This window comes from Cynocephalus volans, chromosome 12 (genome assembly GCF_027409185.1).
Source record: "Cynocephalus volans isolate mCynVol1 chromosome 12, mCynVol1.pri, whole genome shotgun sequence".
Lineage (NCBI taxonomy): Eukaryota > Metazoa > Chordata > Mammalia > Dermoptera > Cynocephalidae > Cynocephalus > Cynocephalus volans.
Genome location: NC_084471.1, coordinates 13064174 through 13077376, shown reverse-complemented (window position 1 = coordinate 13077376; position 13203 = coordinate 13064174). Strand labels below are relative to the sequence as shown.

Sequence of the window (13203 nt, the reverse complement as noted above, 5' to 3'; positions counted from 1 at the left end):
ACAGGTAAACACAAGGGGAATCCCAGGAGGAAGAAGATTCTTCCCATACCAGCTGTTTGATAGCCCAGACTGGACAAAGGGAAAAACCACCATGGGGACAACGAAAGGGAAGACTGCTGATCTGGGGTGTCACCATATTCCCAGTGTCCGGGAACTTGACTTTCTGCAAACGCGGTGACCCATTTGGCCAAAGGCTTCTCCCGGAGCCCGTAGCGCGCGGCCCGCCAGGAAGGGCAGAGCAGGGCGGGGCCGGGGAGGGCGGCGCGGCGACGAGGCGGGACCCCTGCCCGGGCCGAGCCGGCGGCGGCGCGGACTACAGCTCCCGGCATGCGCGGCTCGCCGCCCGCCCGTCCCCGCGCGCCCGCGCCCGGGCAGACGCCGGCCGGCCGGGGATGGAGGCCGCGGAGGCAGCGCCGCGCGCGGGGACGGGCGGCCGCGCGGCCGGCGGCTGGGGCAAGTGGGTGCGGCTGAACGTGGGGGGCACGGTGTTCCTGACCACCCGGCAGACGCTGTGCCGGGAGCAGAAGTCCTTCCTCAGCCGCCTGTGCCAGGGGGAGGAGCTGCAGTCGGACCGGGTGAGGCCCGCGGGGAGCGCGGCGGCCGGGCGGGGGCCTCGGCTCGCCCCGCACGGGGCTGTCCGGCCCGGTCCGCCCGCTTGAGGGTCTGGGGACCTCGCCGGGCCTAGGTCCGAGGAGCCGGAGGCGGGAGGACCTGGCGGGAGGACGGGAGGAGGAAGAGGATGCGAGAGTGAGGGATGCGCCCATTGCCGTGGCAACAGGACAACGCGGGCCGGGGCCGTTTGGAGCTTTTGAGCGAGTCTCTGGATCAGGGACTCTCTGCCTTCTTTGGGGCGGTGGGGACGGACAGACATGGAGGCCTTCCCGCCTTCCCGGACAGCACGGCTTCTCCCCGCCCGAGGACTGCAGGGAGCTGGGTGGTGGCGTCCTGGGGTGCCTTCCGAGCTGGCCTTAATCTGGGAGGAGCGCTGGCCCAGCGGGCACCATTGCTGGGCTCCCATGCTGGCTGGGCTGCAAACTGCCTGCATGACCTTGGGTTGGACCCTTCTCTGCTCTGGGCTCAGGCTCCTCATCTGTAACCTGAGGGGCTGGTCTGGAGATGACCTCTAAGGTCCCTTGCCCTGCATCCCGCGACCCTCCAATGCTGTGACCTTGGGCACATCCCCTGACCTCTTGATGTCTCCGTTCTCTTTGTAGAGTTGTAATAATGCTGCCTTGCCTCTCTGCAGGCTTTGGGAGCCCAATGAGATAGCCGCTCCTTTGGAAACTTGTAAATATCCCCAAAACACTGGGGATCTGGTAGAGACAGTGGGGCTGCCTTCAGGGGAACAACCTCTAAGAGGGACATTCACTGAGCCTACACCAGACTAGTGCACTCAGACCTTTTCTCACTGATGCTCATAGTGACTCCTAGTTATGGATGAGAGAAGTGAGGCTCAGAGAGGCCAAATCACTGGCCCAAGATCACACAGTCAGGAAAAGGCAAAGGCAGGGTGTGAGCCCAGGTCCATCTGACCCCAGTCTTTTTGCTCCATCATGCTGCACCCTCCCTCCCTGCAGTTCTTTCTCGGGCCTGTAGTGAGGGTACATGTGTGGGACTGGGTAGGGGGAGGCCTCCCTCTTCTCTCACTGTGCTCCCCACTTTTCTAGGATGAAACTGGGGCCTACCTCATTGACCGTGACCCCACCTACTTCGGGCCCATCCTGAACTTTCTCCGGCATGGCAAGCTGGTGCTGGACAAGGACATGGCTGAGGAGGGTGAGTTGGTCCAGGAGCTGGCCTGGGCTCACATCCTGGCCCTGGTGTCTCCAGTCTTCCAGGGCCTTCTGGGGAGGCTCAGAGCCATTTCTCCCAGCTGGGACAGACATCTGCTTTCTCTCATTTTCCTGCCATTCCCATCTCAGACAGGGCTGATTCCCAAAGCCTCTGCCTGGGCTGAATCTGGGGGTTCTGCAAAGCTGATAGGCCGAGCTTTCCGTGGTGCTGTTGGGGAGGTGACAGAGACACACATGCAGAGGACAGTAGAGGCCAGGGAGGCCCTGCAGGCTCTGTTGTGGGCAGGGATGACCTTTCTCTCTAGCCTCCTGGGAAGCCAAGTGTGGACGGCTACACGCAGAGGCTGGGGCAAGGGGACAGAGTGAGACAGGCATGGGAAGAGCTCCGGCTCTCTTCCTCTTGAGTAATCCAGTATCTCAGATTCCACCTGGTGAGGACTTACAGTCAGCAGGTGGGCGGAGGGGTGGCTCTTCCCCAAATCTGGCAGCCCAGCCTGTGTGCACAGTGCTGGTCGTGGGTGGAGATGGAGGGGGAGTTCTGCTCCCTGCAGGGCTTTGGATCCTCCCAGGCCTGGGAGCTGAGCCCTATAGATGCCCACATCTGGGACTAGCAGACAGTGTGGAACTGTGTCTGGAGAATGGCTGCTTAGCAGAGCCCCAGCCAGGGACAGGGACTACAGTCAGTGCTAGCTCAACTCTTCCTTGGAGAGCAGGGTGTGACTCTGGGTCAGCTGACCCAGCCAGGCCAGCTTGGACATGTTACTTATCTCTGCATCTCCACTTGTGTCTATAAAATGGGGGCAGTGATCTGCATTCTGGAGAGCATGTCATGAGTGCCACGCACAGCACATGCCCCTTGTGGGCATCTAACAGCCCATCCCTCCCACTCTGGGCCATGGTCTCCCTTCCCTGACTCCTATGGGATGCAGTGGTCTGGAGGCCAAGCGACTCCCCAAGAGGCCAGGGCCTCAGCATTGGAACCCACATAGGTAGTAGGCACCTGGCTCTGCAGAGCCCTGCAGCTTCCCTGGCAGGCCCTAGGGGAGCACAGTTACCATGAGCGTGACTGGCCCAGGAGCAGGTCCCATGGCGTGGGGATGTAAACACTCCAGCTGCATCACAGACAGCTGCTGTTTACAGGTTCCAGGTTTCTCAAAGCCCTGCTACTCCCAGCACCTTCAGACAGAGCTAGGGACCCATGCAGGGGGATGGGGGATTTGGGAGGAGACTTACTATCTGTGTGACATTGGGAAAGTTATTTAACCCCTCTGTGCCTTTGTGCCCCCATCTGTGAAGTGGGGTGGCAGTAGCACCCACCTCACTGAGCTGTCACGAGGATAAAAGGAGCTAATACCAGTGCAGCATTTAGCTCATTGCCTGGCCCCGAGGATGCACATTGCAATGTAAGCTGTCTGTCATCTGAGGGCTCCACCCAGGGCACTGGGGAGAATTCCATCACTCAGGCAGCAACACTCACTGACCGCCTACTCTGTGTTAGGTCCTGTGTAGGTTCCAGGGACAGCAGCGTATATCAGAAATAGACCCTATCTTAGTCAGTTTGGGCTGCTATAACAAAGTACCATAGACTGGGTGGCTTATAAACAACAGAAATTTCTTTCAGTTCTGGAGGCTGGGAGTCTGAGATCAGGGTGCCAGCATGGTCGGATTCTTGAGGGCCCTCCTCCACATTGCAAAATGCAGACTTCGTGTTGTATCCTCAAATGGCAGAAGGAAAGAGATCTAGCTCTCTGGCCTTTTCTTATAAGGACACTAATCCCATCGTGAGGCTCCATCTTCATGACCTAATCACCTCCCAAAGGCCCCACCTGCCCTCCTAATACCTTCACATTGGGAATTAGATTTCAATGTGTGAATTTTGGGGGACACAAACATACAGTCCATAACAGGCCCTGTCCCCAAGGAGCCCAGAGGCCAGTCAAGGAAAGTACCAGAAGGTCCCCTGCCCTGTGGAAGTTTAGGGGAGGCCAAACGCCTGGGCGCTCATTCCACTTCACTGGTGGGTGGCTTGTTCAGTCTCCGATACTTTAACTGTAAAATGGGGACAATAATCCTCATGTCCCCAGGGTTTGTGATGAGTACATGAGGGGCTTTGCAAACCGTCAAGTGCGGTAGTTGGGGTGGGGGAAGTGCGCACACACAGATTATGCATTTATAGTGGGACAACATGGGCTCTGAAGTCTGAGGAGCTTGAGTTTACTCTGCCACTTACTGGCTCTGTGACCTTGGACAAGCTGCTTCTCTTTCAGAGCCTCAGTTTCCCCAGTTGTTCAATGGAGATGATGAAACTACCTACTGCTAGTTCTGAGAATTAAATGCCATAAAGATGGTTATAGCATGGTGTTGATAACACCGAGGTGTCCAGGGTTCGATCCCTGTTACTAGCCAGCCACAAAAAAATAATAAAATAATTAAAAGAAATAAAAAATGCCATAGAGAATGTTATGTGCTCAGCACTGTGCCTGGCACTTAGCATGTGCTTGGTAAATGGGAGCACAGAGTAAGGGATCAGCCAAGGCCCCCCTCACGGTGATGTTCCAGGGATCAGTCCCAAGGAACTTGCTGTCTCCTGATAGCCCTAGAGCAGCCCCAGATTACAGACTGGCAGGTGTCCCTGGGTCACCGTGCTTAGCACAGCAGAGGAGATGTAGGGCTGGCTGAGTGGCAGTATCTCAGCGCCTTCCATGGGGAGTGTGGTACCCAAGGAAGGAAGCACCCCCTCTTGCTTGATCCCTGCACTCACAGATGGACACTCAGCAGGAGGTGGGTTTGGGGGTGGAGGGGACAAGGGGAGAGTGGGGGGTGGGTATAGTAGGAGTGACTCAGGGGCTGCTCTGTCTGTGCCAGGGGTCCTGGAGGAAGCTGAGTTCTACAACATTGGCCCACTAATCCGTATCATCAAAGACCGGATGGAGGAGAAGGACTACACAGTCACCCAGGTCGGGGACAGGGCGTGGGGGGTGGGGGAAGGGCAGCATCCATGGCCAGAGCAGGGGCCAGTGGGGAGAGGGAGGGAGGCAGGAGAAGGTTGGGAGAGACGGGACGAGTGTTTTCCTTGGAGAGGCTGATGGCCTGTAAGGGGAGGGGTTGTTGTCAGACTCCCGACTGCCCAGCACAGCCCCAAACTGGGAGTCAGATGCTGGGTTCTGTCCTTGCCCTGGCTGCATTTGCTGGGTGACCTCAGGCCAGTCATGCCCCTTGCTGGACCTTGATTTCCACTTGTGGAATATAGAGGTGCTGAGAGCTGCCCACCCCTCCCTTCCTCACAGGCAAAAGGAAAACAGTGTGGAGGTACCCAGAGCCCTACGGGGGGAAGTACAGGATTAGTTAATTGTCCATTCATGGGATCAGGTGGTCATCTAGTGGGCAGAGCACAAGTTGCTGGGGCTGGCATTTCTGAGTTTGGACTCTGGGCCTCAGTGACCAGTCTGCCCGAGGAGGTGGAGAGATTCCCTGACCACCCTGGGGAAGATGTGGGGGTCGGGGGACAGGTACTGAGGCCCCATCTCCCAGCCCCAGGAGACTGAAGAGGGCAGGCTCCTTGTCTTCTGGAGGGCCTGACTCAAGTAGTGACCCAGAATGTCCCCTAAACCCTGCCCTCCTTTCCTCTTATATTACCTGTGTTCCAGTTCTAGCCCTGCCATACTTGAGCTGGGTGACTTTGGGCAAGTAACTGAACCTCTCTGAGCCTCAGTGTAAAATCCCATAATGGGTTCTTGGAAAGACTAAGTGAGATCATGCATGTCAAGTGCCCGGCACATAGCAGATGCTCAGAACATGGCTCCCCCTCCCCCCACCTCCAACCCAGCCTCCTACCCTCTTCATTTCTCTCTCCTTCTCTAGGTATATGGTTATGGGGGGTGGTGGCAGGTGCTGGTCCCCTTCCTGGAGTGCCTAGTGCTCTCATACCATGAGACCCTTCTACTGCAGGTCCCACCCAAGCACGTGTACCGTGTGCTGCAGTGCCAGGAGGAAGAGCTCACGCAGATGGTCTCCACCATGTCTGATGGCTGGCGCTTCGAGCAGGTGGGCTGGGGACATGGGGCACCACAGGACCCACCCTGAGACCTCCTAACCTCCCAGCAAAGCAGGCCCCTTTCTTCCTGCGGCCCCAGTCTTGGCTTTCCCACCACAGCCCCCACCTGGGGGTCTTCTTAAATCAAACCAAACAAGATTGGGAAAGGCCTAACTTGGCAGTAGATTGACTGAGAAGGAGGGAGGACAGAGACTCACTTGCCACAGGGCAGCACCGGGCAGCCTCGTTGGTGGGAGTCCTCCCAGCAACATGGTAGAATGACTGAGTCTCTGGCCCTCAAGTAGCAGGTCAGGTGCAAGGAGACAAGATCCATATAGGTGAGCAGAGTCTTCTTTGGTCAACATCTCTTGTAACAGTTCCACAGGTATAGCTCCCAGGGTCCCCACAAGGGATGTGCCCAGTTACAAGCATTGCCACATTCAGGAAGCCCAAAGAGGCAGTTTCCCCTGGGGCATTTATGGTGAGTTGCTCCCAGTCCAGGTACAGTTTACCAGTGAGGAGATTGTTATCATAAGCAGTGGTTCCCTAGGAATACAGCTGGCATCTCACCTCTCTCAGGGTTCTAGAGGAACAGAGCCAGATAGTCAGCCCAAGGTCAAATGTGCTCTTAGAAAAGGGTTTGGCTAGCAGTTTATCCACACCCACCCACAAGCTCCCTTGCATGTGGAGACTGAAGAAGAGAGAAGGCCAGGGCTCCCGAGAATGGCCTGGCAGCATGGAAGAACCAGCCAGTCCAGGAACTGGCTCCACCTCTGGGTCTCACCGCTGACACGCTTGCAACCTTGGGCAAGCTGTGTCTCCTCCCTGGGCCTCAGTTTCCTCATCTGTGATGTGGGCTAATAGTACCTCTTTTGCAGGACTGTTGTGGAAATCAGAAAGGCCATCAGTAAAATTCCTAGCCCTGGGTAGTCTCCATACATTGGCGCTAGTGTTATGCAAATTATTAGAAGTATTTAAATCTACAAGACCCCCTAGAAAGGACTCAGGATCCTAGATTCTAGCCTCTTCCTGGCTCCAGCAGGCCACCAACTTTCCAAGTCTCTTCTGTCAGAGGTTGTAATATTCTTCTTTCTGCCTGCTGAATGAGGATCTCTGAGGGCTGAATGAGACCCATCAAGTGCAAGGACTTTACCAGAAGGGCCTCATGAGTGTGTGTATTCTAGGAACCCCAGAACAAAGGTGGGGTCGCTCTGAGAGCCTACAGGAGTCTTTGGCAATTACCCGGGCTCTCAGAGGCTGAGCGAGCAGGTCGGGTCCACTGGTCATTTGCCCTCTAGCCTAGGGAATGGGCAACCTATTCTGCTTCCAAGAGAAAAGGGAATATTCTTTTTTTTTTTTTTTTTTTTTTAAGTTGACCAGTAAGGGGATCTTAACCCTTGACTTGGTGTTGTCAGCACCGCATTCTCCCAAGTGAGCTAACCGGCCATCCCTATACAGGGATCTAAACCCGTGGCCTTGGTGTTGGCAGCACCACAGTCTCCCAAGTGAGCCACGGGCCGGCCCTGAGAAGGGGAGATTCTACTGGGGCTCCATCATGCCAACCCCACCCCACAGCATGGTCCTGAGGCTGCTTCAGCCACATCTGGGATGGGGCAGAGCCTGCCCATTACAGGCCTCCGCCTGCTTTTAGAAAGTGGCCGCCTGGATCGGGGGCTGGGCTGGGGATGGGCTGGGGATGACGGTGACACTGCCACCCTCCTCCAGTGGTCGGGTCCAGCCAAACCGGGTGGAGAGGCTGGTCCTGGGAACAGACCGGAGGCATAGGTGGGGAGGGAGAGAAAACCCTGCCTTCTAGCCCAGAGGTGCCCTCTGGCAACTCGGTAATGGATCTGAGCAGGCCAGCAAGATCGTAAACTGACGTAAACTGACATCTTGATGGTGCTGATGTCCACCTCACCCCGCCCCACTGCCCCCCAACCCCAACCTGCATCTTTCTCCCCATGCCCCGCCCTCCAGCTGGTAAACATTGGCTCCTCCTACAACTACGGCAGTGAGGACCAGGCAGAGTTCCTGTGCGTGGTGTCCAAGGAGCTCTACAGCTCCCCACACGGGCTGAGCTCCGAGTCCAGCCGCAAGACCAAGGTGAGTCCCGCCCTCCTCAGCCACCCCAGCAGCCCTGTCTGGAGGAGGCTCCTCTTCCTCCACCCTCCCCCACAGCAGCCCCCCACCCCCACCCCGAGCCTTCCTGCTGCTTCTCTCTCCCTCCTGCTGCCCATGCATAACCCCCATGGTCACAGCCGACACCATCCATCCCATGCCACCCTTGGTCCTGTCTGCTCACTCTGGCTACTCAGGCCCAGGCAGGGGAGCAGTGAGATGGGACCATCCTGAGGTCATGGCCAGTGTGGCTCAGATGCCCTTGAAGGGGAGTGCACTGAAGGGTCAGGCACAGTGTGGTTCTTCCTGTGTGACTTTGGACAAGTCCTGTCCCCTCTCAAGACCTTTGTTATGTTCTCTGTGAGGTGAGGGGGGTGGGCCATCTACTGTCTGTGGTGCCTTTAAGCTTGGAACTTGTAGCATCCCAAATGGCAAATTTATTACCCAGAGGTGGGTAAATGTCCCCAGCTGGCCCAGGCCAGGATGGGGAAGCCAAATCCATTACCCCATCCCTTTCCCTGGCCTTCTCCTCTGGCCCATGAGGCAGCTTCCCGAGAGCATGCCTGGCAGCATCAGGCTACTGTGGGGAAGGGGTTGAGCAGGAGTCCTGCCACCCTGTACCCAGAGCTGGCCAGAAGCCCTGAGAGCCTTCAGTAGAGCTGACAGAGCAGACATAAGCCAGGTTGGGAAGAAGGGAGACTGTTCCCGGGGGTCTGTCTCTGTGCAATGGAGACTTACAAACTCTGGCTTCCTGGCAGTCTGTCTGCCTGCCTGTCCTGTGATCCCTCTGCCCACCCCACCCCCACTGGTGCCAGAGGCTGGCACTGCCTTGCAAGGTGCAGAGTGAGCTTGCTGCTTCTGCCTTTCTGGGCCCAAGCCCCCACCCTGGGGTGCCAGAGACTGTTGCTGGCATCCCAGTTCTCGGTGGTGTCTGTCCTGGGGCTTCCTTGGCCTCATTTCTACTCAGGATCAGTCTTCCCAAAACAAGGCCTTCCCAGGCACCCCTGAAGGATACCCCAGCCACACAGCCACCCTGTTCCTCTTCTGCCTCAGCCTCGCTCCATGTAACGGCCGCCGGACTAATCCATGAGCTCCCCAGCAGGGCCCCATCCTCTGCTGTTTTCCCCAGACCCTCCCCAAGCTCCCCAGGGCCCTGGAGAAGATGCTCCCAGCTGCTTTGGTTGGAGCCCTCCCCTCTCCTGAGGTCCCCCGTCATCTTGCCTGCACCCTTCACCCTGAGATCGGGGACCCATGGGGTCAGCTGCCGGCAGGCCCCTGCCCCCTTGTTAGTGTCTCCACTCTTTCTTCCCTGGGTCCGCCGCTGGTTCACAGAGCACGGAGGAGCAGCTGGAGGAGCAGCAGCAGCAGGAGGAGGAGGTGGAGGAGGTGGAGGTGGAGCAGGTGCAGGTGGAGGCAGATACACAGGAGAAAGGTGCAGCCAACCCCCAGGAGAGTGATTGCTAATCCAAGCCGAGCCTCCCACCTGCTCCCTGCTGGAGCCAGCTGCAGAACCGGCCCGGGGACTGCGGGGGGCGGGCCCACCAGGGTTAGCGCAGCGCTGCCTGGCACCTCACCTGCATAACCATCCCTTCTCTCACTTTCTCTTCGCAGCTCAGTCATCTCAGGATCCCGCTAACCTTTTCTCCCTCCCACCACCGCCTCCTCCTCCTCCGCTTCCCGCTGGAGGTCCTGCCTCATCTCCATCCACCTCTTCTTCCTCCTGGATCTCATCTGCACCTTGCCTCTTCCCTCTCTGCCCTTGTCCGGGTTTTCTCTCTGCCTGCTCACGCCTCCATCCCGGAGCCGCCCTGGTCCCAGCCTCCCGAGCCCTCCACCCAGGCCCCCTGGCCCTGCATCCCACAGCACCCTGCCTGCCGCCTCCTGCGCCCCTCTTGGCACCTGCTGCCTCCCAGCCTGGGGAGGGGTGCAGCTACACCTCCTGTGTGCCCGCCAACCCTGCCGGGCACCTCTGAGGCCTCGGCCACAGCCCCTCCCGCCCTGTCCGCACCTCCTCCTCACGTCTCCTCCTTGCAGGTTCCTGTCTGCACCTCTCGGAGCTGAGGCCAAGCTTGAGCTTGCCGCGAGGGCCTCTCCTCCTCTCCTCGGCCCCTCGCCCATCCCCAGAGCCGCCGCCCCTGGTTTGTAGCCTGGTGGAGCTGGAGGGAGGGGCGGAAGCGAGGAGGGTGCTCAGCTCTTGCTCCTTGGACTCCACCCACCAAGTTTCTCAGCCTGTCTTGGCCAGGGGGTGAGGCCCTGAGAGAGGAGAAGAAAGTTAGGGGGTGGGGGCTCTTTCCTCCCTGCTGGTCATTGCCAAAGCCAGGCTGGGCTGGAGGGAAGGAAGGCTGAAGCCACATGCACTGGCCTCGTCCCTGCACGTCCAGGAGCGCCTGCGTCTGCCTTGCAGCCCTGAGTTCCCTATTTCTATCGGGGTGGGGAGGACAGGCCACATTTGGATACCTTTGGCCTATAAGGAGTCAGCCAGAGCCGGCTAAGGACTGGAGTATGGCAGAAAACAGCCCTGGCCAGGCATCCATAAGCCCCCACTCAATGTCATCTACCTGCTCTGCGACCTTGGGCAAGTCACCGTCCCTCTCTGGGCGACCCTTGCCTCTAAAATGGGGACAGACAGCTGCTCTCTATGACTCCTTTCGCCTGGGACAGAGGTGACCTGGCTCTCCTGGCCCGAGTCTTGGCAGAATCTGGCCTCCCCAGGAGGCTACCACCCAGCCCAAGCTGGGGCCCGGGGCTCCTGGATGGGTTAGCTGGGGTGCCCATCCTGCTCCCTCCTCCTCTGTTCTGAATCCACCTTCTCTGGGCCTCAGCCCCACTCCCCTCCTCCAGAAAGGAGCCTGTGACTCACCTGCCTCTTTCTCTCTCCCTCTCTCTTCCCACCCCTTCCTCCCTCCATTTCAATCTCCTGGCCCTCACGTCACCCCCTTCTCACCCCTCCTCACTGGCCCCACCTCCTCCTCCCCCACCCTGGTTTTCTGCCCCCTTCCCCCATCCTCCTGCCCCTTTCCCTCTTATTTTCTAGCTGTTACAAGCCAGAGGCACCCGGATGTGAGGCCCCAGATCACCTCCAGGGACTTGGGGTTCCGATCTGAAATCCTTTATTTTTGTACCACGGGTGGGCCCCTGGCCCAAGATGGAAGAAGTGCTCCCCCCACCACCTCTGTCTGCACCTGCGTGCTGTGATTCACCCCTACCTCCAGGGGCGGGTGGGGGCCCACTGGAACTTCTAAAGGCCTGAGCTGGGTGCTGGGACCCCTGGACAGAACCATCTGCATGGCCACATGTGGCGCTGTCCAGCTGTCTCTCCCAGGCCCTTTGTCCCCTCTCCGGGCCCCCTGCTGCATGGCGATGCACGCCCTCCCAGCTGAGTCACACCACCTCCTTGAGCCTTAGTCTCCTTGTCAGTCCAGTGCAGTGACTCTTCCCACCTACCTCACAGGGTTGTCGTGAGGCTGCAAAGAGAGGCAAGGACCCCACAAGCCCTGGGAGAGGGCATAGGGCTGCCCTTCCTTCACCTGCCCTGGGAGGTTTGGGTCGGGGGTGAAGGGTGTGGGTTTGGCTCTGCCAGAAGGAGGCATGGAAGGAGGGGTGTGTGACTTGGCCTTCACCCTGGCTGCCCCCTGCCACCTACTCACACTGCTGGCAGAGTGCTCTGGCTGGGGGGGTAGGGGGAGCGGTGGCTCCGCAGGGGCAGTGGAGTGACTCAGGAACTTGTGAGAAGGAGAGGGGGACATTCCTCCTCTGCCCGAGAATCTGGGGGTGGCAGGGGCTGAGCGACGGGCCCCTCCGGTGTTTATGGCCTCCCAGGACAGGTACTTGCTTCTCAACTGTGTCCAACCCTCCATGTAATAAAACCTGAATAAAGCCCGGCCTGGCTGCCTCCCTCTCTTTCTCTGCGCCACTTTTGGGGACAGGAGCTAAACTCAAGTTGGGGTAGACCGACCCAAAGGAATGGAGAGACTCTGTCCTGTTTGTCACTTTCCTATGTGTGTGGAGGGATGGGAGGGGGGCATGGCTAGATCCTCTGCACAATGGCCAGACCCCTGGAGCACCTACTCTACCCAGTTGATCCAGGAGAAACGTCCTAGGCTGGGAGATGAGAAGTGAGAGCTCGGGCAGCACCCCAGGCAGCCTCTGCTGCAGCCCAAATCCCCCACACCCCCCTCCTGCTGTGACACCTTTGGGCCACCTCCACCCCTCCTGATTGCTGCCACCCTTCTGCCCCAAATCCTGGTAATTATAAACACCCTGGCCTCTTGCTCCAGCTTCTGAGTCTGCTGGACCTGAGGGCTTCTCTCTCCTGCCCAGCCCAGACCCCAGTCTCGCCACCCCACTCAGACCAATTCTTTCATCTCTCTAGTCCTGCCAAGTCATCCTGCTGCTGGGAGAAACCCCTGCCAAGCCGTAACCCCCAAAACACAGGCCCTCCCCAGGCCAAGGGGAGCTCCTCAGCTTGGAGGACTTCACCTCTTCCCCTGAGGACACTCCACTCCCAAAGGTGACCTCACTGTTTGTGTCCAACTTTGCTTACAAAAGAGTCACCAGGAGATTTGTTAAAAGAACAGATTATTCCTCCTCCCCACAAGGCTTCTGATTAATGAAGACTGGGGTGGAGCCCAGGAATTTGCATTTTAGCAAAGCACCCAAGGTGATTCCAACACTGCATTCTGCCCACCCCACTGAGAACTGCATGGGGGTGGGAGGCTCTCTCACCAAGCTCCTTGCCTGCCCGCTGGCTCCATCTCCTCCTGGCAGGACTAGCTGTCATGCTCTCCCTGGTCTCTGTGCCCACTTCTGCCTTATCCACCCATGTATATGGTTGCAGCTCCCTATTTCCAAAACCCCTCTACAATCCAGGTTCCGCTCTGAAGCTCCCTCCTTTGCTTCTCCTCCCAGCTGGGCTACAGGAAAGAGGTGTCCACACTCAACTCCCCCCACCTCTAGCTGCCTCCTGGTTCCATCGCTACTGCCCCAGAGGGCACTAGTAACACAATAGGTCCTTCTGATTCTATGTTTAAACAACCCTCCAGTCCATCCCCACTGCTCTGCTGGGTCCAGCCCCGTCCTCTCCTTCCTGGAGTTCTGCAATGGCCTCCTAACCGGCCTCCCTGCCTCCAACTCCTTTTCCAACTTGTGCCAGTGGATGGTCCTACAATGTGAATCCATTCGTGTCACTCCTGCTATAGAGCCTTCCATGGCTCCCCATCGCTTTCAGGGTCAAATCCTTAGCTCAGCTCCAAGCTCTTT

The 13203-nt window shown here is 58.3% G+C and overlaps 1 protein-coding gene across 8 annotated transcripts; it reads left to right on the top strand.

The window, feature by feature from the left end:
• Nucleotides 1-387: 387 nt before the first annotated feature.
• On the top strand, nt 388-11860 carry KCTD17 (potassium channel tetramerization domain containing 17). 8 transcript variants are annotated; one of them, XM_063074979.1, is made up of 10 exons: nt 388-575; nt 1668-1776; nt 4659-4750; nt 5742-5837; nt 7804-7929; nt 9277-9376; nt 9556-9630; nt 9918-9944; nt 10019-10082; nt 10979-11139. In XM_063074979.1, exons 1-10 carry the CDS (start codon nt 393-395, stop codon nt 11046-11048), a joined length of 942 nt encoding a protein of 313 aa, XP_062931049.1. In that variant the 5' UTR covers nt 388-392; the 3' UTR covers nt 11049-11139. The 8 variants fall into 8 exon arrangements, with proteins under 8 accessions (XP_062931049.1, XP_062931042.1, XP_062931044.1 ...); XM_063074972.1 differs by lacking the exon at nt 9918-9944 and having other exon boundaries at nt 9979-10189; XM_063074974.1 differs by lacking the exon at nt 9918-9944 and having other exon boundaries at nt 9979-10082; nt 10979-11104.
• Nucleotides 11861-13203: the final 1343 nt, after the last annotated feature.